Raw genomic sequence first — 24,618 nt, 5'->3', positions numbered from 1 at the left:
CATTTCACACTTGTCTACATTAAACTCCATCTGCCACCTTTCAGCCCACCCTTCTAAGCGTCCAAATCCCTCTGCAGTCTCTGAAAACCATCTTCACCATCCACAACTCCCCCTATTTTTGTATCATTCGCATATTTACTAACCCAATTTACCACCCCGTCATCCAAATCAATAATGTAAATGACAAGCAACAAGGGACCCAACACCGATCCCTGAGGCACACCGCTCATCACCGGCCTCCATCCTGACAGATTCTCTGTCATCCACGATGATTCTCTGGCATCTACCTTCTAGCCACTGTTGAAGCCATCTGACTATCTCAACATTAATACCTAGTGCCTGAACCTTCCTTACCAACCTTCCATGTGGAACTTTATTGAAGGCCTTACTGAAATCCATATAGACAACATCTACTGCTCTACCCTCATCAACCTTCCTAGTCACGTCCTCAAAAAATTCAACAAGTTTTGTCAAAGGTGACCTTCCCCACATAAATCCACGTTGGGTCCCTGAATAGTCCCTGCCCCTCTAGATACTTATACATATTATCTCTAAGAATACTTTGTTTCATTTACCAACCACTGATGTCAAACTTACTGGCCTATAATTGTTGGGCCTACACCTGGCGCCCTTTTTAAACAGAGGAACCACGTTTGCAACACGCCAATCCAGCGGCACCATGCCCTCCTCTAGTGACTATTGCAAAATCACTGTGAGAGCCTCTGCTATTTCCTCCCTGATTTCCCTCAAGGTCCTGGGGAAATTCCTGTCGGGACCCAGAAACGTATCCACCTTTACATGCCTCAAAAGTTCCAATACCCCATCTTTCCTAATCCCTACATTTTCCATGATCACCCCTTTTGGTTCTCTCATCCTACACAATTCCATATCCTTTTCCCTAGTGAATACCAAAGAGAAGAGCTCATTCAATATCTTCCCCATCTCATATGGCTCCGCACACCGTTGTCCGCTCTGATTCTCTAATGGACCAATTTTATCCTTCGCTTTCCTTTTGCTATTTACATATTTGTAAAAACTCTTCGGATTAACTTTTCCCCTGTTTGCTATAGCCACCTTGTACCTTCTTTTCGCTTTCCTAATTTCATTCTTGTGCTTCTTTTTACAATCCATGTATTTTCCAAGCATCTCGTCCATACCTTATTTCTTGCATTTAATATAGTCCTCCCTTTAACTTCAAACCAACTTTCTAATCTCCCTTGAAAACCACGGCTCTCTTGAACGTTTGGCTCTGCCTTTTATCCTAACAGGAACATAAAGGTTCTACATGCTCAAAAGACATTGGAAGGAATATAAAATAGAATAGAATACAATAAAAAAAGACAATAAACCATGTATAATAAGAGCACAATATTCTAAAATAAATTGTTAAAAAAAGATTACTGATTCTGAAATTAAAAGATCTCCAATTCTCCTCTACCCCCTTCCCATAAAACAAATCAGCCCAAACCACTCCCTGCAAATCCTTTCTCATCTCATCAAATCTGGCTTTCCAATAATCATCATACAGACCAATGGACCCCTCTTGCATCATGGTCTCCCTCTATCCCACCCTCGAAGAAGCTTTCCCATGTCCCATCCCCATCTGCTGATCAATTAGAATATTTTGTGCAATATATAAAAAGAATGTCCTCCTGCTGCAGCAGGGAGGGTCACTACACCAACAGTTCTCAAATGTTGGGAAAATTGTGGAAAAAAATTAACATAACCACGGCTCGTGTGGTCATTCATACTGGGGGTCTTTTTAGACTGCAAGTCCCTGAGTGTAACAGTCCCGGTGGTTGGATGTGCAGTAGAGTGGACAATTTTTTTCTGGTATGATTTACACTCCAGACTTCCCCCAAAAGGCTGTAGGGGTCCTGAAGGGTAAATTGGGGTGCAGGAATTGACTCAAAGACTTTTTTTTAGACTGCCCGCGTAGCAGCAAAATTCCTTGATTGTGCCGCTAACGTGCCTGCAGTCTGAAAACCATAAATGTTTGGGCATGAGCCCTTTGCCTACGCCCCAGAGTGCCGATGGATTTCTGTAGATGTACTATTGAGACAGTGCTGAGTATAGTATTTTTGTGTGGTTTGGGAATTGTTCTGCACAAGATAGCAAGGTCCTCCAGCGGGTCATGTAAACTGCCCAACGTATTATCGAAATGCAATTGCCAACCATCGAATCTATCTATAGGCGACGATGTTTGGACAGGGTGAGGAATATCATTAAAGATGCAACACACCCTAACCATGAACTATCGGGAAGATGCCTTTGCTCGAGAACTACCAGACTTAAAAAGAGATTTTTTTTTCATGAAGCCGTGATATGTTAAATATCAGTTCACAGCATTGAGTGGTTGCTGCACCAATATTTCAGAATCAGTCATCTTTTTTTAACAATTTATTTTAGAAGATTGTGCTCTTACTATACATGGTTTATTGTCTGTTTTTTTTTTATTGTATTCTATTTTATTTTATATTCCTTCCAATGTTAATCATGCTTCATTGGCTGGTATACATCATGTGGAAAAATTTCTTCTGTCATATAAGATTTCCATTTTGCATGTTCCCTATTCTCAACCTTAACAATGCCCCATCTACAGCACTCTTCCGGGGGGAGTCATGTGATGGAGTAGTGGCCGGACGGTGAACTCCAGCCCTCTCCAGAAAAGTCAAAAAAAAAACAAAGGAAAACACAAAGGCACAGAAATAAAAGTTAAAAAAAAGTGAGTATAAAGGTGGAAAGAAGATGGCGACAAAAAAAGAAAAATCGAAATCAACGGTAAGAAGAGAGGAAGAGACGACAACGGAGGAAGAAGGAGAAGGCCTTACCTGTTCGAAGAGGCCCGCGGTGGAGAGAGAAACCCGCTCCCTCAGGTCGGTAGAAAGTGGACTACAAAAATGGCTCGTTGAGCCGAGTAAAAGTGCGCAACCGCGCATGCAAAAAAAACACACCGACGGGAGGGGTGACCAGCTGGGGAGTCGATCTCCACAGCCGGCAACGACAGCTGCAGAACACCTGCAGCAAGAAGAGACCACAGAAGACAATGAAAATAAGAAAGAAGAGAAGAAAAGGGCAACAAAGAAACAACAGATGGCCAACCCAGAGGAAGAAGAAGAGGAAGAGGAAGAGTACAGTGAAATAGAAGAAGAAAAGAAAGGCAAGATAAAGGATATACTTTCTCTTATTAAAGAATACATGGAGTCATTTAAAGAATGGCAAACACAGGAATTTAATGATTTAAGAAGAAGAATAAACAACACAGAAGAGAAAATGAATAAAATAGATATGACCTTAACAGAAATGGGAAAGAAAATGGACAAGATGGAAGAGCGGGAAGCAGCAGTAGAAATGGAGGTAGAGGACTTAAAAAAGAAATTAGAGGAATCTAATAAAAAAGTTAAGGAGACACAAGAGCTGTTAGCTCAGAAAATAGATATAATGGAAAATTATAACAGAAGAAATAACATAAAGATAGTGGGCCTTAAGGAAGATGAAGAAGGCAAGAATATGAGAGAGTTTATAAAAGATTGGATCCCTAGGATCTTAGGATGTCCAGAACTACAGCAAGAAATGGAAATAGAAAGGGCACATAGAGCATTGGCCTTTAAACCACAACCACAACAAAAACCAAGATCTATTTTAGTAAAATTCCTAAGATATACTACAAGAGAAAAGGTAATGGAGAAGACAATGGAAAAAGTAAGAGAGGGCAACAAGCCACTGGAGTACAAAGGGCAAAAAATCTTCATTTATCCAGATATAAGTTTTGAACTCCTGAAGAAGAGAAAGGAGTTCAATACAGCAAAGGCGATTTTATGGAAGAAAGGGTATAAATTTATAGTAAAGCATCCAGCGGTATTGAAAATATTTATTCCAGGACAACAAAACAGACTATTCTCGGATCCAGAGGAAGCACGAAAATTTGCAGAACAATTACAAAATACACTGAGGGATGAAGACGTGTAATGAGAGTAAAAATGACTACGATCTATATCTATGTGTGTAAAGGGGTATATGTGTGTATATGTATAATGTGCATACGTGAATGTATCCGTATTTAGAGGAAAATATAGATAGTATTGACAAGAATTAATAAGGGAAGGAAATGGAATAGAGGGAATAAGGAGGGAACTAAAAGAGTGACCTTTGTTACATATGAAAAGTGAAATCTATTCTGGGGGGGGCTGGGGGGGGAGGAGTTGCAGTCACTGCAAAATCAGCTGACGCTTGCGAGTGAATTCGCAAACCCAAATGGAGAGGGGAGATGTGGTTGTCCGACAAGGGATAAAGGACAACTCAGGAGGGGAAGGGGAGATTGGGGCTAAAGAAGTTTTAAATAGGAGAATAAGGAAAATGTTTGATGTTTTAGGAATGTTGTCTTATAAAGGGTTTAAAATAATTAAACAGAAATGAAAAAGGAGGAAAGGTAATGATGGAAAAACGGAAAGGGAAGATAAACAAAGTATAAAATGGCTACGTTGAACTATATGACTTTAAATATTAATGGAATACATAACCAAATTAAAAGGAAGAAACTGCTAAATTTACTGAAAAAAGAAAAAATTGATATAGCTTTTGTGCAAGAAACACACTTAACTGAATTTGAGCACAAGAAATTAAAGAGAGATTAGGTAGGACATGTAACAGCAGCATCGTATAATTCAAAAGCAAGAGGAGTGGCTATATTAATTAGTAAAAATGTGCCATTTAAAATAGAAGAGGAAATAATAGATCCAGCAGGGAGATATGTAATGATAAAATGTCAGATATATTCGGAGTTTTGGAATCTACTCAATGTATATTCACCTAACGAGGAAGATCAAAAGTTTATGCAAGATATCTTTTTGAAGGTAGCAAATACACAAGGGAACATATTAATAGGAGGGGATTTCAACCTGAATTTGGATTCAAATATGGATAAAACTGGGAAAAAAATTAACAGAAAGAACAAAGTAACCAAATTTATAATTAAATCAATGGAAGAAATGCAACTTTTCGATATATGGAGGAAACAACACCCAAAAGAAAAGGAATATTCATATTACTCGGCTAGACATAAAACATACTCAAGAATAGACCTATTTTTGTTATCAGCTAGTATGCAAGATAGAGTAAGAAAAACAGAATATAAAGCTAGAATACTATCGGACCATTCACCCTTAATATTGACAGTAAAGCTAGAGGACATCCCTCCAAGAATGTATAGATGGAGATTAAACCCCATGTTACTTAAAAGGCAGGATTTTAGAGAATTTATTGAAAAACAAATAAAAATGTATTTTGAAATAAATACGGAATCAGTGGAAGATAAGTTTATACCATGGGATGCAATGAAAGCATTCATTAGAGGGCAAATAATAAGTTATGTAACCAAGATGAAGAAGGACTATAATCAGGAAACAGAGCAGTTGGAAAGGGAAATAGTAAATATAGAAAAAGAATTAGCAATGAAGTAAGATACAACTAAAAGAAGAGAATTGGCGGATAAAAAATAAAATATGAAACATTACAAACATAATGGAGAAGAACATAATGAAGACAAAACAGAAATATTATGAACTGGGTGAAAAAACGCACAAAATCCTAGCATGGCAGCTTAAGACAGAACAAGCTAAGAAAATGGTATTGGCATCAAGGAAAAAGGACAAACAAATTACATATAATCCAAAAGAAATTAAGGAAAACTTTAGAGAATTCTATGAACAATTATACTGAACTGAAAACGAAGGGAAAGAAGGGAAAATAGATGAATTTCTGACTAAAATTGAACTACCAAAACTACAAATAGAGGAACAAAATAAATTAACAGAACCATTTGGAATAGTAGAAATACAAGAGATAATTTAAAAATTACCAAATAATAAAACACCAGGAGAGGATGGATTCCCAATAGAATTCTTCAAAACATTTAAAGACTTATTAAATTACAGCACTCTTCCAAAAGAAGAAAACATTTAGTTGAGGCTATGTCCACAATGAGTTAATATGTTTAATGTGCATTAGCTCATTAATAGTCAAATTTATTGTCATCTGGTTGCATAAGTACAACCTGATGAAACAGTGTCTGGTCCTCCGTGAAAAACATGCTGACACACAACTAGACACAACACCCATGCAAACAAATAATACATATGCAGGACAAGTATTCTATTGATTAAAAATAAATATAAATGAGAGTCTCGGATGGTTAGTGTGAGCAGTTCCTTTGGTCGTTTAATATCCATTCAAGCAGGATTTACCAAGCATGCATTTAAAATCATTCTGAGACACAGTTGCAAAGCCATGATTGGGAAATACCATGGAGGTGAATCCTGTCAACCAAACTACAGTAATGTCAGGTGGCAATAAATCATTTCACACCAGAAGCAAAATGATGCAGAGGTGGGAGATGCTCTATATTTGCACTCTTTCAATTTGGTATCGTGAATTTGGTGCTCACTGTGTGGTCTTCTCTGCATTGGCAGAAATCAAACATAGATTGGATTACCACTTTGCAGAACATGTGCTGTGACCCTTAACTTCAAGTGGTTTGCTGCTTTCACTCTCGACCTAAATCCCACACTGTTCTATCTGGCTCTGGCCTCCTCCATTGTTCCAATGAAGCTGAACACAAGTTTGAGGAAAATCACCTCACCTTCTGATTAGATACCTCATGGCCTACTATACTCAACGCTGGATTTAACGAGAATAAATCATGAAAGTCTGTATAGCTTGCTCGAGCCCCAAACGCTGGTTAGGTATCTATCTTTGCTACAAAATGTATACTGTTTTTTGACCTGCTGAGTTTCTCCAGCCTTGTGGTTTTACTTCGATCAATCTGCAGACTTTCATGTTTTGCTCTCTCTTGATCATTGATCTGCACTTCCACCAGTGTTTGTTTAGAGATACCGTCTACCAATGGGTTGTCCACATTAGCAAGCTGGCTTATGAACTGCACTAGAAATGAATTGCCTTCTGTTGCTTTTGCTTTTCATCAATAAAGCAAGAAACTGAGCTCCCCCACCAGAGGCTGTCCAAGAAACTGAGCTCCCCCACCAGAGGCTGTCCAAGAAACTGAGCTCCCCCACCAGAGACTGTCCAAGAAACTGAGCTCCCCCACCAGAGGCTGTCCAAGAAACTGAGCTCCCCCACCAGAGGCTGTCCAAGAAACTGAGCTCCCCCACCAGAGGCTGTCCAAGAAACTGAGCTCCCCCACCAGAGGCTGTCCAAGAAACTGAGCTCCCCCACCAGAGGCTGTCCAAGAAACTGAGCTCCCCCACCAGAGGCTGTCCAACTCTATGGACTATTATTTCATTTGTAAATTACTGTCATTCACCACGTGGCTGACAATGTTTTCATGATTTAGCGTGAGGCTGGATAAGTTGGAATGTGCTTTGGTCACATCAATTACTAATGTTACAAAAGAGTGAGGATATGGCACTGACCCTGCCAACCATTGGCAAAGGGACCATTTAGGGAAGGAAGCTGGCCAATTGGCTTGTCAAGCGTTTCAAAAAATGGATCTAGTGATCCATCAGAGCCTTGCACCTTTCCTCCTATTCAAAATGATTTCCACTTTGATAGATGCTCTTGACTGTATTTCCAAAATCATTTCAGGTAAAACATTCCAGCTGATAAGACCTCACTGCATTTTTTTTTAAATCATCTTCATTTATCTCCTGGTTCTCTTACCATTTATTCTAAAATTAGAACATCTTAATTTCAGCTTCGGAAAGAGATTCTCCTTATTTTGCCATCATAACTTTGATTATTCCTATTAAAACTCTCCTTAGCCTTCCCTCCTCTCACATACTCCTTTAAGTATTCCCTATGCCCTGTGATTAGTAAGGGATTGATTCAGATTGTATGTGAAAGAAAAAGATTTGAAAACCTCTGTTTTAATTGTACCTCATTGACTCGTTATGTGCAGGGTTTCAGAACTCCAAACGAAATGGGCCAATGACAATTTTTCTCAAGCCAAGTATTTCGGTGGCAATCGGGTCAAGAGCAGTGATTCTCAACCTTCCCTTCCCACTCACATCCCACCTTTAAGCAATCCCTTTCTAATCACAGAGCACCTAAAGTTGGAATGTGAGTTTAGGGGGCAGTTTGAAAACAACTGGTCTAAACTAATCCCCATTTAGCCACATTAGGTCTGTTGGCTTCTGTGCCTTGGCAATTATATTGCTTGTCTTTATAAGGGTTTACTCTGTAGTCCTCCATCACCTTTCGTGTAGCCCTGATCCAATTACTGACTACATCTCATGGGTAGTAAAAACACAAGGCTGGAGAAACTCTGCAGGTCAATTACCATACTTTAAATAGCAAAGATAGAATCACCTGACCAATGTTTCAGGCTTGAGATCTTCAACAAGGTATAAGCAATATGTAGACAAGTGCCTGAATAAAATGAAAGGGAGAAGCCGGGTGGAGTAGCACAGGCCCACAGACAAGAGGTAAATAGGTAGATGAGGGAGGAGGGCACAACAGCAAGTCGGGAGAGGGAATAATGCAATGAATGGAGAGGGAAGGGGTTAGAGAGCTGGAGGAAAGACAGAGGGATGGGGAAGAGAGAGAGATCAGGGAGCAGAAAGTCGATGTTGGAGAGTGCCCAGACGGAAAATTAGGTGTTGATCCTCCACTTTACAGGTGGCTTTGGTTTGAGGCCAGACATGTTGGTGTGGGAGTAGTTGACCACTGGGAGATCTCTGTCATAGGGTGGCACGATTGGCGTAGTGGCTATCGCAACGCCTTTACAGCGCCTGCCATCAGGACCGGGGTTCAAATCCCGTGCCAGCTGTAAGGAGTATGTACTTTCTCCCCTTGTCTGTGTGGAATTTTCCCTGGGAGCTCCGGTTTCCTCCCACCCTTCGAAACGTACCGGGGGAGTAGGTTAATTGAGTGTAAATTTGGCAGCACGGGCTCATGGGCCGAAATGGCCTGTTACTGTGCAGAATGTCTAAATTAAGAGCAAGGCTGCTCATTGGCACAATCTCCCAGTCTGCATTTTTTTTTTAAATTTTGTAATTCTCTTAACTCTACTGCATCATTTTAATAAAAAAGTGTTTTACTTTACCTCAATCATGGCACCTGCAGACTTTTGCATTTAACTACATCCTAGAGACAATTGAATTTAACTTGGGCCAAGTCACCATTAAAAGATTAGAACAACAAACACTGGTAAACTAACTGTGTTTAAGTTGTTCGCGACACAAAGAAATTTTAATGCTATGTCAAGATCTCTTTCTGAAGAATAAATGGCATTATATTGAAGATTTTTTTTTATTTTAACAGTACAACACAATAGAAGATCCTTCCGGCCCATGAAATCCATGCTGTCCAATTGCAACCAATTAACTTACCTTGCATCTTGTACCTCGATGAAGGGCTCAAGCCGAAAACGTTGTTGATGTATCTTTATCTTAGCTAAAATGTATCCCCAGCATTGGGTTTTCACTTCAACCATGGTGTTTGTGTTATCTCCTCGGACCGCAAGACCCTGTAGAGCAGGGGTGTCAAACTCAAATTCACGGAGGGCCAAAATTAAAAACTTGGACTAAGTCGAGGACCGAACTAAATATTTATTGAAAATTTTCAACAACATCTGCATGTTTTCTCTTCTTTCAACATATGTAATGTTAAACTTTAGGATATAACTTTAGGAGGATAATGTTACAGGTCAGGAGTAGGTAGCTCAAGTTCACCCTTTGCTTGACCTGAGGGAAACCTATTTGGTCCCTGTGGAAATGTAGTCAGCATTCACAGGCTGTGTCCATTTTGGCCTGCATCAGGACTCAGCATTTCCTGCTCACTCCTCAGGCTCTAGGCCTCTATTCACCCTCGACCCACCATCCCTCTACCTGACCAGTCCTTTACCCAACCTCTACTCACCCCTTACTCCACTCGCTCTGCCTCTACCCATCCCATCCTATACACGCCCCTCTACTGCCTCTCCCCTCAACCTGTTCCTCCCTCTACCCATCTCTCACCCTCTAATCACCCCTCCCCTACTTGCCCTGCCCCTCCCCTTTTACCTCTTCCCTATCCACCCCTCCTTCTACTCATCCCTCCCTCTAACTGCCCCTCGCACCACCATAACTTCCCCTGCCCATTACTCTTCACCTACACCCTCTGCCCACCCCTGCTTACCCACCCACTCAGGCCCAGCGCGCTGCCGATCAGCCTTTGCGGACAGCCACCATCTCTCTCTTCACGTGCAGGGCTGAACCAGCCGTCCCTGGGGTCCGCGCGGGTGCAAGCGCTGAAGGCCGTGGCGACCGGGAGAAGTGCGCTCGTGCTGTGGAAGGGCCGTCCGGTGCCAGTCGCGCGGGGCTCGCGCTGCCCGGGGGTCGTGCGCAGCCTGCCATGCCCGTCGCGTCGACAGGAAATCACAGGCGCTCGCCCATCCGCCGCACCGCTCGACAGGTGGGAGAAGTGACTGGTTGTGCGGGGAGCCTTCTAACCGGCTTGCCGGCTGATGACATCGACAGACTTCTCGTGTTACAATTTCTCGTGTTACAGTGAGGAAGGATGTGCAATGAAGGGGGAGGATGGTGGGGGTGACATTACCAAAAAACAGCATCGGCTCTTGCTGCAGGGCGGGCCACCTCTAATACATTTTTGAAATGATCTTGTGGGCCAAATATAATTATATCGCGGGCCAAATTTGGCCAGAGTTTGACATGTGTGGTGTAGAGGATAGTGAAGTCAGCAGAAAAGATCAATAGGGGCTCTCTTCCTACCATGAAGAACTCAATGCAGATGAAAGGCAATAAACATTGTGAAAGACTCCACACACCCCACACGTAAACTGTTTTCCCTTCTGCCCTCTGGTAGGAGGTATCGTAGGACTTTGGTCATTATGTCCAGATTGGGCAACAGTTTTTTCCCCCGAAGCCATTAGGCTCCTTAATTCCCAGAACACCATGTAGATAATGTATCGTGGACTTTAATGTACATGTCTTAATATTTCAATATGTTCAACTTATATTTTTGTAAATCTGCTCTGTGGTTCTGTAGAAATGCTATCTTGTCTTTACTGGGTGAGCATGGCATGAATGATAAATAAAGGTGACTTTATTTGACAAAAGTAGTAAAACACCTGCAGCAACTAAAACAACAGCGCATGTTTTTACCGCGTGCAGACGAAACCACGTGATTCGAAGCGTCGTTGTAGTGGGGTGATAATAACAGCCCTGACTGGAGCGCATTAGATGGTTCAAAAAGTAAATTACTACAGAGTTTTAGCCTTGTAGGTATATTGATACATGTAAGCTGGGCTTACAAAAAATGATTTTGTTGTTATTATATGACTACAGGGATATTTTTATAAAAATAATAATTTTCTGCTGAAACACTGCACAAAAATTTAATAGACAGTTGTTTTGATGTCCCCCCCCGCCCCCGATGGTGTCTCCCAGTGTGGTCTGCACCCCACGCATCCCACTAGTTCTCTCTTTGGCTTGGCTTCGCGGATGAAGATTAATGGAGGGGGTAAAAAGTCCACGTCAGCTGCAGGCTCGTTTGTGGCTGACAAGTCCGATGCGGGACAGGCAGACACGGTTGCAGCGGTTACAGGGGAAAATTGGTTGGTTGGGGTTGGGTGTTGGGTTTTTCCTCCTTTGCCTTTTGTCAGTGAGGTGGGCTCTGCGGTCTTATTCAAAGGAGGTTGCTGCCCGCCGAACTGTGAGGCGCCAAGATGCACGGTTTGAGGCGAGATCAGCCCACTGGCGGTGGTCAATGTGGCAGGCACCAAGAGATTTCTTTAGGCAGTCCTTGTACCTTTTCTTTGGTGCACCTCTGTCACGGTGGCCAGTGGAGAGCTCGCCATATAACACGATCTTGGGAAGGCGATGGTCCTCCATTCTGGAGACGTGACCCATCCAGCGCAGCTGGATCTTCAGCAGCGTGGACTCGATGCTGTCGACCTCTGCCATCTCGAGTACTTCGACGTTAGGGATGAAAGTGCTCCAATGGATGTTGAGGATGGAGCGGAGACAACGCTGGTGGAAGCGTTCTAGGAGCCGTAGGTGATGCCGGTAGAGGACCCATGATTCGGAGCCGAACAGGAGTGTGCAATTCCTTACGGACAGCGTCAGATTTGTACCCATGTCGCTGGTGCTGCAACCCAGGGTTTTTTTCAAAGTTTATTCTATTGGCACATGTTAAAAGTACATACTATCGATCAAAATCAATACATGCAATTTTATCATGTTTTTCTCCTTCCCTCCCACACAGAAAACCCCCCAAGAAAACAGGAAACAAGAAGAAAAGAGGGACAACAGAAACAGAAAACAAAATAGATTAATTGTTTCGACAATACTGGATATTACCTTAAACTAAATTATAGCCTCATTATATTAACCTCTATAACTACGAATATTTCCACTAAATATAAAACACATGATGAACTAAAACACTACTGTATAATATATAGTACTTGGTTAAAATCTATTTTTTATATATATATATATATATATGTATATATAAAAAGATACATATATATAAAACATCTAACAATAATAAAATAAGAAATTAAGGTGAGGTCTGGAAGTGACAAAGCTCAAACTATAGTCTACCAATTAACTTAATATAAGTATTTATAAAGTTATAACACCAATCTTTTGCGTATATGGAAGCCAAATCCTCAAAATTTTATCATATTTATTCTATGTCATCTTTTCCAAGGGTATACAACTTTGCATTTCACCATGCCATTTATCAATACTAAGTCTGTGTCCAATTTCCATGAAATAGCTACACATTTTCTGGCAACTGCCAGTGCAATTTTTAAAAATTCCTTTTGAAACCAATCCAACTTTGAATCTGGATTAATCCGTGAGATATCCCCCAAATAAATAACGTAGGATTTCTCGGGAGTCTAACACCCATTACCTGTTGAAGAAAATCTATTAAATTAGTCCAAAACAATTTGGGACATGTCCATGTAGAATGTAAAGAAGTACCTATATCCTGTTTACATCGAAAACACTTGTCCAAAATGTTTGAATTCAATCTATTAAGCTTCTGTGGAGTGAAATATAACTAATGTATAAAATTATACTGTAGCATTCTATACCTGACATTTATTGTATTTTTCATACCATCATAACATATTTGTGTCCAAATTCTATCAGTAATATCTATACCCAAATACTTTTCCGACCTTTGATTTGATTTACCCCCTTTAAAAATAATTAAATACTTTTTTATATTTCGATTTGATTTTACTGTTTCTATTTCATCATCTTCTAACAGTAGATAAGAGGCGGTTAATCTTTCTTGTAAATAAGCTTTTAGTTGAAAAAAAATCCAAATATTGCATTATTTTGTATTCTAATTTTCAATTGGTCAAATGTCATTAAGTATCTACCTTGATAGCCATCTTTAATAGACTTTATTCCTTTTTTTGATCAGTTAATAAAATTTATATTATTCAAAGTAAATGGGATCAATTTATTTTGCACCAGTGGCATCCTCCCTAGTCCATACCCTTTAAAACCCATCAACATATGTACCACACTCTAACCAAATACATTAACCTTGGTGTACCTACTTCTCCTGTTAATAATGCCTCATTCCATTTACATAAAAATTCCTCAGATTCTTTTTCACCTATCTAATTCATTTCAATAGTATCCCAGGCCACTCTTTGTCCCTCGTCAAAAAAGCAAGAAAGAAATCTTAACTGGGCTGCTTTATAATAATATTCAAAATTTGGAAGTTGTAAACCTCCCAGTTCAAATCTTCATGTTAATTTTTCCATAGAAATCCTTGACATTTTACCTTTCCCTAGAAATTTCCTTATAATTTTATTTAAATCTTTGAAAAATGTTTAGGAATATCAATTGGAATAAATAATGCACTCATGGAAAAAAATTAATTTTAATACACTTTACCCAACCAATTAATGTAGATGGTAAATCCATCCATTTTCTTTAAAATCCTCATCAATATTCTTAAATAGTGACCCATAGATAGACTGGATGTGAGTAGACTCTTTCCCCTGAGGGCAGGGGAGGTTGGAACAAGAGGGCATAAGTTAAGGGGAAGGGGCAAAACTTTAGAAAGAATGTTAGAGGATACTTCTTCACTCAGAGAGTGGTGGCCAAATGGAATGATCTTCCAGAGAAGATAGTTGCGGCAGGGTCCTTTCTGTCATTTAAGAGAAGGTTGGATGTGTACATGGATATGAGGGGGGTTGGAGGGTTATGGGTGGACAGTGGGAGAGTTGAGCTAGTGGAGTTGTTCAAGTGAACGGGCGCGAACTCGTAGGGCCAATTATGGCTTGTTTCCATGCTGTAAACTGTTTTATGGTTAATAATTAAGTTTACAAAGATTTTGTAGATGATTATCAATTCGAATTCCCAAATATTTTATCCCACTGCCTAACGATTTAAATTTTGTCTTTTCTCTACACTGAGTATAATCACCTAAAGTCAAAGGCACAATTTCACTTTTGTCCCGATTAGCATAACATCCTGAAACTGTCTCATATCGTCCAAGCTGCATATATAATTTATTTAATGAATTTACCAGATCTGTCAAAGGTGCTGCAATAAAGTTGTCCTAACACGGCTGCCCCAAATTGAGGCGCTAATCAATTGACATAAATTAAGAGTGAAGAATTCAGATCTATATAAAAAAAACAAAAAGCTTGAAGTCACCATTCATTATTATTTGTAGTTGAGCCAGATTTGTAATAAGGTAGCAAGCTTTCCGAGAGTAATATTTCCTGTGTGGATTTGGCAGAGCAATGCCGAGAAAGTCTCTTTTAAAGACGAGTGCATTACAACTATTGAGAGCCTCAATTGAATGCTTTGGGATCTGATGAATTAATTCAGATTTATGCATCCAAATGCTTTGATTGGATTATTAATATAAGATGAACCTTTAGTAAATTACATTTGGCTAATCACAAGCAGATTTCCATTATCCTCTATTTCACTGGCAACTGATTTTTTTCCAAATGTCCTCCCTTTATCAGACCTCTGCAGCTTAAGTTTTATCCTGTGTTGTAGCCAAGGGAAGAGCTGTTTGATCAGCTTCTGGTGAAGTACCGCAAACATGTATTTTCTGGGAGGTGGACGGGCTATTGGGACGTAGAGTTTGCTGCCTGCGAGTGGCAGGGATGGGATGGAGGTGGGGAATGTCCATCATACCTGATGCAGTTCCCATAGGTAAGAATGGCAAGCAATCTCCCTTGAAATCATTGTCCTGGATGATTTCTCATTCACATTTTCAACAGTTTGAGTCTTGGAATACATCAACTACATTATTATTTCGCTGCCCTGTTCACAAAACCATGTTATAAACTGCATTGAAAATATATTAAAGTTTGAGGGATAGAGGTGCTGCTTTTGTATTTCCCTTGGAAAAAGTTTTGCATCTCACCAAAAATTTGTCTAACTCGTTTCTGGAATTATTAGTGATTTTTAGACAGCAACGGTAGAAAAAAAATATGTAGGGGGAAAATTAACATAAATTAACAAAATTATTCATGTTGTGCTTGCTTCCACGACACGCCTTAAGTTCCTGTGCACGTTAGTCCTGGTGCTTTTATGTGGAGAAATACGACCTGAGCCATTAGCTGGACGTCGAATTCATGAGGCATGCTTTTTGGTGCGATTTAGACTGCAGGCTTCCCCTGAGAAGTAGTAGGGGTCCTGTAGGCTAAACCGCGGTGCAGGAATTGATTCCTGCACTCTCCTTTTTAGACTGCCCCATGGAACGGCAAATATCGTTGATTGTGCCTGCGATCTAAAAACCCTAATGGCCAACAGTCACACCTCACTGTCGCACGTCTGACAACGTCTAAATGAGTCTTTGCAAGGTTGTACGAGTTTGCAACCTTTTTTATTTGCTTACATAGACAGTCTATGGACAACAAAGGAACAACAGCAATGGAAAAATAATGTTTGAGTGACATCTATTCAAGTTTCTCTGAGGTCAGTGGGAGGGGTTGATGTTATTGAAACCATGCATGCCCCGGAAAGAGCACTGATTCTTTTGTCGAGGACATAACACTGCCAGCCAGACTGACTAATTGTGATTGACAAGAGAATTATCCAATCAAGCTGGTGACAGCTGGGTAGTAAGAACATTTATACACATGGTTTGGATGTAACTATCTTCCACCTCACTACAATGTTTGGAGAGATGTTCTTGGGTTTATTAGAAGAAACTCCTATCGTTGCTGTAATCTCTTCTTTAAACAGATTTTCTTCTAAATAAATATTTTATTAATGCAAAAATAACTGCTGTGACACAGGTCCGTTCTGCAGTGTGATTCATGAATAAAGCCAACCAGCTATTTTCTTTTCTTGGTTCCAGCTCCCCTTGCAGAGATCTGGACCCTAAATTGAGGCCGTCACTGGAGTTCAGTCCTGAGGGATTTTGCTGCACAATTGGAAGTATAATTTTTCAAGCTAGAGGGCGTTGATTGAAGGTGAGAGGGGAAAGATTTAAAAGGGACACAATGGGCAAGCGTTCACACAGAGGGTGGTGGGTATAAGGAATGAGCTTCCAGAGGAAGTGGGAGAACCAGGGAAAATAGTTACGTTCAAAAGACATCTTGACAGGTACATGGATTGGAAAAGGTTTAAAAGGATATGGACGCAGACAAATGGGACTGTCTCACGTAAACAACTTGCCATCATGGACCCAATTGGGCTGATGGCAAGTTGTAAAATTCTATGACTTGCTCGTGACCTTGTCCACTTTCTCAGGGAACTTCAGGACCAGCATTAATAACCAGTTAAGGAGTTAAGTCTTCAGCCACTGGGATTGCAGTGGAATTCTCAAAAATGCAGGAGAAGCTCAGCAGGTCAGGCACCATCCATTGGAAGGAAGGAGTAGCCAACATTTTGGGCCTGAGGTATGAGCCAAAAGCAGGCAGGTGCCTCGATAAAATGGTGGAGGGAGGAGATGAGTTAATCTCCCATTGGTGTGCTGTAATGTGGGAGCAAATAAGGTGCTAACAAAAAGATGGATCACAAATGTATTTCATAATTGAGAAGCAGAGTTCTTTCCCAGAATGTAGAACGTTAAGGTCCCTCTACCAGTTTGCCCATCTCACTGACAAAAGGCAAAGGAGGAAAAACCCAACACCCAACCCCAACCAACCAATTTTCCCCTGCAACCGCTGCAATCGTGTCTGCCTGTCCCGCATCGGACTTGTCAGCCACAAACGAGCCTGCAGCTGACGTGGACTTTTTACCCCCTCCATAAATCTTCGTCCGCGAAGCCAAGCCAAAGAGAGAAGAGAAAGAAGAGGTGAAAGCTCATTTTGTCCGTGTGAGTCTGCCAAATGTTATCTGAATGTTGAATTATCGAGAGTTTATATTTTAGGGATTAACCAAGATTTTGCTTCTGGCTGATCACAGCAGGAATAAATGGATTTACTCTGTTAATGAGTTGCTCTGGTTAGAAGATTGCGTTTAATTGTTACCTTGAAGGAGGCCTCTGGCTCGAAACATCGGTTGTACATCTTTACCTCCTGTGGATGCTGTGTGACCTGCTGAGTTCCTCCAGCATTTCTGTGTATTCACAGTGTTGATTGTTAAGAACCAGTTTCTCTCAGAATTCCTGAGTACTGGTATCTAACGTGGAGACGCTATGAATTCTTTGGAAAGAGAGAGAAGGCAGTTGAAATACTAAGAGAAGCACGTGGGCTTTTGTAGTGATACAGGCAATGCAAACGCTTGTTGTTGGTCAGAACTGTCCACGAGCGGGAGAGTTTATTGTCATATACAGTATATAAATACAATGCACAGATACATTGAAATGATTACTTGCGGCAGCTTCCCAGCCAGGTCAAACAAATAACTCCTCATACTCCATCTGGGCACCCTCCATCTCAATGGCATTAGCATCGACTTCTCCAGTTTCCATTAGCCACCCTCATCCCTATTTCTCCTGTCCTCCAGCTCTGTCTCTCCCTCTTTTCTTTCCCTCTGTCTCCTTTCCTCCAACTCTGCATCCCCCTTCCCTGATCAATTCTCACCTCTCCTCTCCTATCTTCCTTTGGTCTAGTGGTCTGTCCTCCCCCCCCCACCCCCCTACTCCTTCCCAACCTTCTAATTCAGCTGCCTGCCAGCTGAAAGGCTTAAGCCTGAAACATTGGTTATGTACCTTTACCTCCTATGGACACTGGTTATAAGCGTCTGCAGACTTTTGTGTTTCACTCAATGTATATTATCGCATCGAAAATAAAATAAAAAAACAAGCAGGAGAGAAAAGAGAGGGGGATTGGGCAATGTTTGGAGCACAGCAAGGGAGAGAAAATGAGTGGATGATAAAACGAATTAGAAAGGACTGCCATGGCGTAATGCCATGTTGAACTAAACTATCCACGTGTGGGAAGAACACAATAGATAAATAAAAGAATCTTAAACAATGGAATTGTAGCTTACAAAGTATTAATCTTGTGATGCTTATATGGTGGATAAGTTTCAAGCATTGATCTATAGGGGCCGAGATGACCTGTTTCTGTACATCTTATACGTATTTGTGTTTTTTTGGACAATACGATTAGTATTGCGGTTAATGGAGCACCAGTGACTCGAGTTTGAATCTGACCCTGCCTATAGGGAGTTTTATGTTCTTCTCATGCCCGCGTGGGTTTCCCCTGGGTGCTCCAATTTCCTCCCATGTTCCAAACGCATATGGGCTAGTAGATTAATTGGTCTCTGCTGAACATAATCACAAACTTTTTAACAAAAATGTACCAATTATTTATATCTCCATGTTTTGTCTCAAGAAAGCTATTTGGAGTTAAAATTGGGAGTAGGAGGAAGATACCCAAGAGCTTTCTTCAAGAGGCTAAACGTGCACAGAAATTCTGTTCCTGATCAAGTCAGATTGCACATGATCTGTAAGAGGAATCGACTGTGAACCGTAGATCCTTTACATGAACTGTGCTTTATGTTTTGGACATCAGTATGATTTTGTCTTTCCTTCTGACAGAACGAGCCAGAATTTTATACAGGCAACACCATCTCCTGTTCTGCTGTACACAACATTTGAATCTCAGAACCACTCCTAGAATAATGGCTAAGATGTTTGAAGTATCTTCCCACATGCATCCTGTGGTTACCCTCTTCATGGTGCTGATACTGTGTCAGCGATTTCGAAGCCTGACATCCTCTTGTCCACAAAGCTGTGCCTGCGATAAATCCACTGAAGTTCACTGTACTTTTCGATCACTGACAGCTGTGCCAGCCGGAATACCAAAGGCCGTGGAAAGCCTCAATTTTGGGTGTGTACTCATCTGGATATGTTTCTATTATCAGCAGAATTTTTTAAATTTGTAAGTCACCTAACTAGGGTGTCTACTAAATGAAAGGTGGTTGTAATTGCCTTGACACATTGAGTGAAACCTTGCTGGAAAATGTTTGATCCCAAAGGGGATTGCAGTATCTTGAATATGGAGAAAGATTGAGTAGACTGGGACTTTATTCATTGGATCGTAGAAGGTTGAGGGGGATTTGATAGAGGTATATAAAATTATGAGGGGGATAGATAGAGTAGACGTGAATAGGCTCTTCCCCTTGAGGGTAGGGGATATTGGAACAAGGGGTCATAAGTTGAGGGTTATGGGGGAAAACTTTAGGAGTAATATAAGAAGATACTTCTTCACTCAGAGAGTGGTGGCTGAGTGGAATGAACTTCCAGAAGAGGTCATTGCAGCAGGGTGAATTCTGTCATTTAAGAGGAGGTTAGATGAGTCCATGGATGTGAGGGGGTTGGAGGATTATGGGCAAGGGAGTGGGTAGGTGGAACTAGTGGAGTTTCACGTAAATCAGCGCGGTGACCTGTTTCTGTACACCTTATACGTATTTGTGTTATTTGGACAATACGATTAGTATTGCGGTTAATGCAGCACCAGTGGCTCGAGTTCGAATCTGGCCCTGCCTATAAGGAGTTTTTTTGTTCTTCTCATGCCCGCGTGGGTTTCCCCTGGGTGCTCCAATTTCCTCCCATGTTCCAAACGCATATGGGCTAGTAGATTAATTGGTCTCATGGGTGCAGTTGAGTGACGCAGGTCGGAAAGGTGTGTCACCATGCTGTATTTCCAAATTTAAGTAATACTGGACAACCACTTTTTTCTAAAGGTTTGCTTCCTGAGAAAATATTGGGGATTATAATAGACAATTTCAAGCTGAACAAAAAGTTAATTTCAGATGTGTCGTGTCATGCAGGAAGTTGGAGAAACATTAAATTGACTTCTACTGAATTTACCACGTGTAATTACATCATAATGCTGACACGTTGCGCTAGTTCAACTGACCTCAATATGGTTTGCCGCTGATTTACATTTGTACTCAGCATCTGATGCCTCTTGTGTCAGTGTTCAACAGTAATCGGCCAGGGGGGATGGGTTCCAGTTGCCCTGATACTACTTTTCCACGGTTGCAATATCCTGGTGAAACCGTTCACCCTGATCATCACCGACTGCACCAAGATCGACAAGGAAGAAGGGCAAATGTAAATGCAGAAAATAAATTTTCAATGAAATGATGCATTTTATGGTTTTGTATGCTTGAAGCATGTTAAAGGTATGACACAAAATCACAAAAAAAATTATATCTAAAAAAAACCAGCATGTGATAGGAAAATTTTTGTTATTTACATGATCAACAGCCGAAAATCCATAAAACACACCCAGAAGTGTGCAGTAGGCAAAATCTTCATTGTCCATTCCAATAATTTAAATGTATACATGCCCTTACGCTGAGCTTAGCAGTGGCACCCTGGTCTCTGAGTTAAATATGTGTGGGTTCAAGAGACTTGAAAACAAGATCTAACTTGACTTCTACTGCAGTGGAAAAGACACTATAATAACAGCAGGGCCAGGACACAGCCTTACCCTCTCAGAGAAGATAAAAGCAATTCCCATGGCTTAATGCACAGAAGCCATAGGATTGTATCTGATGCTCTGGCCAATACAAATCAACTAAAAAGCCTTCTGTTCGTTTTATTGCTCTATCTTTTTTTTAAATTAGAATTATTTTATTTGGCAAAGAAATGTATTTTTGTGATAGATCATCAGCTTTAATAGGTTAGATTAAAAATACAATTTAGTGTTGGTACAAAATATACTCATTATTACGCTTATAAAGGGCGGCACAGTTGGCGTAGCAGTTAGTGTGATGCCTTTACCGCGCCGGCAATCGGGACCGGGGTTCAAAACCCATGCTGTCTGTAAGGAGTTTGTACGTTCTCCACATGTCTGTGTAGGTTTGCCCTGGGGGCTCTGGTTTCCTCGAAATGTACAAGTTTAATTGGGTTTAAATTTTGACTCGTTGGACGAAATGGCCTGTTAATGTACTCTATGTATAAATTTAAGTTTAAAGTTTAACGCTTTTACTGGTTCATTAAGACAACAAATACTTTTCAAAAGAGCGTTTATTGGCTGTATTGTGCTTTGTGATAGAGAGGATGCTATAAAAATGCATCACTGTATTTCTCTGAATTATCCTTGCTAATAAATTGTTGCTCAATTTTACTGAAATAGTAAAGGTTTAATGGCAACCAGAAAAGAAGTTCGGAGAACTTGGACCTCCGTAATGTACTGCATTAGTTGGCTTTCCTTAATTGATCAGAGACGTGATCTCCTTCTGTATTGTTACAGCTTTAACAATATACAGAGGGTGAGCAAAGAATTGTTCGATGGACTGCAAAGGCTGGAACTTCTAATACTCCATGGCAATCGCATTCAAAGTCTTCCAGACAATGTTTTCAAAAACTTGAAATCACTACAGGTAATGCTTGGCTCAAAGGCATAATTTACAAACTTATTAAAATTCCACAATTTCATCTGAAATTCACAACAATACTTAAATGACTGAATGTAGGATCGTAGAATTGTTACGTCACAGGAGGCTGTTCAGCCTATTGGGTCTGTGCTCTCCCAGTCATGTAATCAGTCAGTTGTATCGGCATTGGGCATTAATAAATGTTTTCCTTACATCCTTCTTGTATATTTTGCTCAAAATGTTATAATAACAATAATGATTTTATTGTCATATATATGGTACCATGTACATATTGACTGAAATTCTTGCTGCAGCCGAAAATTAACAACTACAACAGGGTACATTAAATTCTATTAAAATGAGATAATAAATGCAAAAGATGGATAATAAATATTCAGTTATGATAGTAGAAGAAAAATGTGGTATTGCAACAGAGCAGATGGTCGATTTTGTGGTGTTAAAGCAGTCCATGATTAGTGTAGCAGGGGGAATTTCAAGAACCTGATAGCTGCTGGAAAGAAACAGTTCTTGAGCTTAGAAGTGCTGGCCTCTAGGCCACGAACTATCTGCTCATGGGTACCACCTCCCTCTTTTAACTCCATTTACATGAGTCGCTATCAGAGCTCCTTTTAACCACGTTTACTCCAAGGAGAACTTCTCCAGTTGTTTGTTGGAAATTTTAAAAAATCTATCAAGTCATACTTACTGGTTGCTTAGAATGTATTCCCAGATATGTTTGATTTCCCTCAGTTTTCATTTGCAGAAATTCACCAAACCACCCCTTCCAACAGCACTGATGACATTCAACATTTTCAAAACCTTTTTCAAAGTCATGAAGCCATTACATTTGTCTGGTTTCACTATGACTAGTTTGTCTCCTGACGTTTAATTCAGTTTGTCAAATGGCTCCTCACCATGTATATGCTTGTATCATAGAACATAGAACACTACAGCACAGTAAAGGCCCTTTGGCCCTCGATGGTGTCCTGACCCATATATTTCTTAAAAATTGTATTAAACTTTCCTTACCCTGTAACCCTCTATTTTCTTTCCATCCATGTTCCTGTCTAAGAGTCTCTTAAATGCCCCTAATGTTTCAGCCTCCACCACCATCCCTGGCAAGGCAGTCCAGACACCCACAACTCTGCATTAAAAAAACTTATTCCCAATGCTTCCCTAAACTTCCCTCACTTCACTTTGTACATAGGTCCTCTGGTGTTTGCTATTCCTGCCCTGGCAAACAGTCACTGGCCGTCCACCTTATCTATGCCTCTCAAATTCTTATAGACCTCTATTAAGTCTCCTCTTATCTTTCTATGCTCTAATGAGAAAAATCTCAACTCTGTTAACTTTGTCTCAAAAGATTTTTTTTTCCAATCCAGGCGACATCTCCTCTGCACCCTCTCCATAGCTTCCACATCCTTCCTATAATGTAGTGACCAGAACGCAACACAATGCTCCAAGTGTGGTGTCATCAGAGGTTTGTTGAGTTGCAACATGACCACTCGACTCTTGAACTCAATCCTCCTATTAATGAAGCCCAGCATCCCATTGGCTTTCTTAATTACGTTTTTTTTAATTTAGACAAGCCAATTTGGCCCTTTGAGTCCATACCACCCAATTTGTAGTCAATTAACCTACATCCTGGTACATTTTTAAAGGGTAGAATGAAACTGAAGACCCCAGAGAAAACCCACACAGACATGGAGAACATACAAACTCCTTACAGACAGCACGGGATTCGAACTCAGGTCCAGTCCCGATCGCTGGCACTGTAAAGGTGATGTGCTAACTGCTACACCAACCATGCCACCCCAACCATATCCCATCAACCTACGGCGACCTTGAGGGATGCATGGATTTGGACCCCAAGGTCCCTCTGTTCGTCCACACTCTAAGTAACCAACCATTAACCCAGTTCTCTGCCTTCTGGCTTGTCCTTCCAAAATTCATCACCTCACACTTACCTGGATTGAACTCCATCTGCCACTTCTCCACCCAACTCTCCATCTACCACTTCTCCACCCAACTCTGCCTCCTGTCTACATCATCTTGTAACTATTGACAACCTTCAACTCCATCCACAACTCCTCTAACCTTCATGTCATCCACAAACCTACTGACCCATCCTTCCACCTCTTCATCCAGATCATTTATAAAAATCACAAAGAGCAGGGGTCCCAGAACAGATTTTTGTGGCACTCTACTTGTCACTGACTTCCAGGCAGAATACTTTCCTTCCACTACTACTCTCTGGTTTCTACCTGCAAGCTAATTTTTTTATCCACACAGCCAAGGTTCCCATTGGATCCCATGGCTTGTTGTGTTCCCCATTCCTTGCCTTGAGAAATGTTTGGAAGATGTCTTCTTAACGTGGGAATGTCTTGTTGCTCCTTTACAGAGGGTCAGTTAAGTCAACCATGTTAGGAAACTGGGTAAAAACAACAAAAGTACCTTCCCTGAAGAACATCAATCGATAAATTTCAAAAGCAGTCTTGTAACTCTACTCATTTATGCTACCTTCAATTTTTATTTAAAGTAAACTAATTTAGAATCTTCAGTTTCTAAGTTAGACTTTAAGCATGTTTCTGGATCAATACTCAAGGCTTTTCTTTAGCCATACAGCATGATAAGAGGCCTTTTCAGCCCACGAGTCCATGGTGCCCAATTGAACTACAATCCCCGTACGTTTTGAAGGATGGGAGGAAACTGGAGGAAATTCATGCAGACACAGGGAGAACGTACAAACTCCTTACAGACAGCGTTGGATTCGAACCCTGGTCACTGGTGCAGTAACAGCATTGTACTAACTAACCATACCAACCTGGACTATCATCCACAATCAACCTACCACCATTCCCTATCATTAAAACATTCC

At 40.7% G+C, this 24,618-nt stretch overlaps 1 protein-coding gene across 1 annotated transcript in view; it reads left to right on the top strand.

Moving 5' to 3' along the window:
* mxra5a (matrix-remodelling associated 5a) overlaps positions 1–24,618 on the top strand; it is a 56,888-nt gene that overhangs the window by 8,099 nt on the left and 24,171 nt on the right. Inside the window, exons 2-4 of the mRNA XM_069892054.1 lie at positions 16,315–16,429; positions 18,949–19,240; positions 21,617–21,746. Coding sequence (XP_069748155.1) covers positions 19,032–19,240; positions 21,617–21,746 — 339 coding nt within the window. The 5' untranslated portion in view covers positions 16,315–16,429; positions 18,949–19,031. The remainder of the gene's footprint in view (positions 1–16,314; positions 16,430–18,948; positions 19,241–21,616; positions 21,747–24,618) is intronic.

Source organism: Narcine bancroftii, chromosome 7 (assembly GCF_036971445.1).
Source record: "Narcine bancroftii isolate sNarBan1 chromosome 7, sNarBan1.hap1, whole genome shotgun sequence".
Lineage (NCBI taxonomy): Eukaryota > Metazoa > Chordata > Chondrichthyes > Torpediniformes > Narcinidae > Narcine > Narcine bancroftii.
This window is presented reverse-complemented; position numbering and strand designations above follow the sequence as displayed.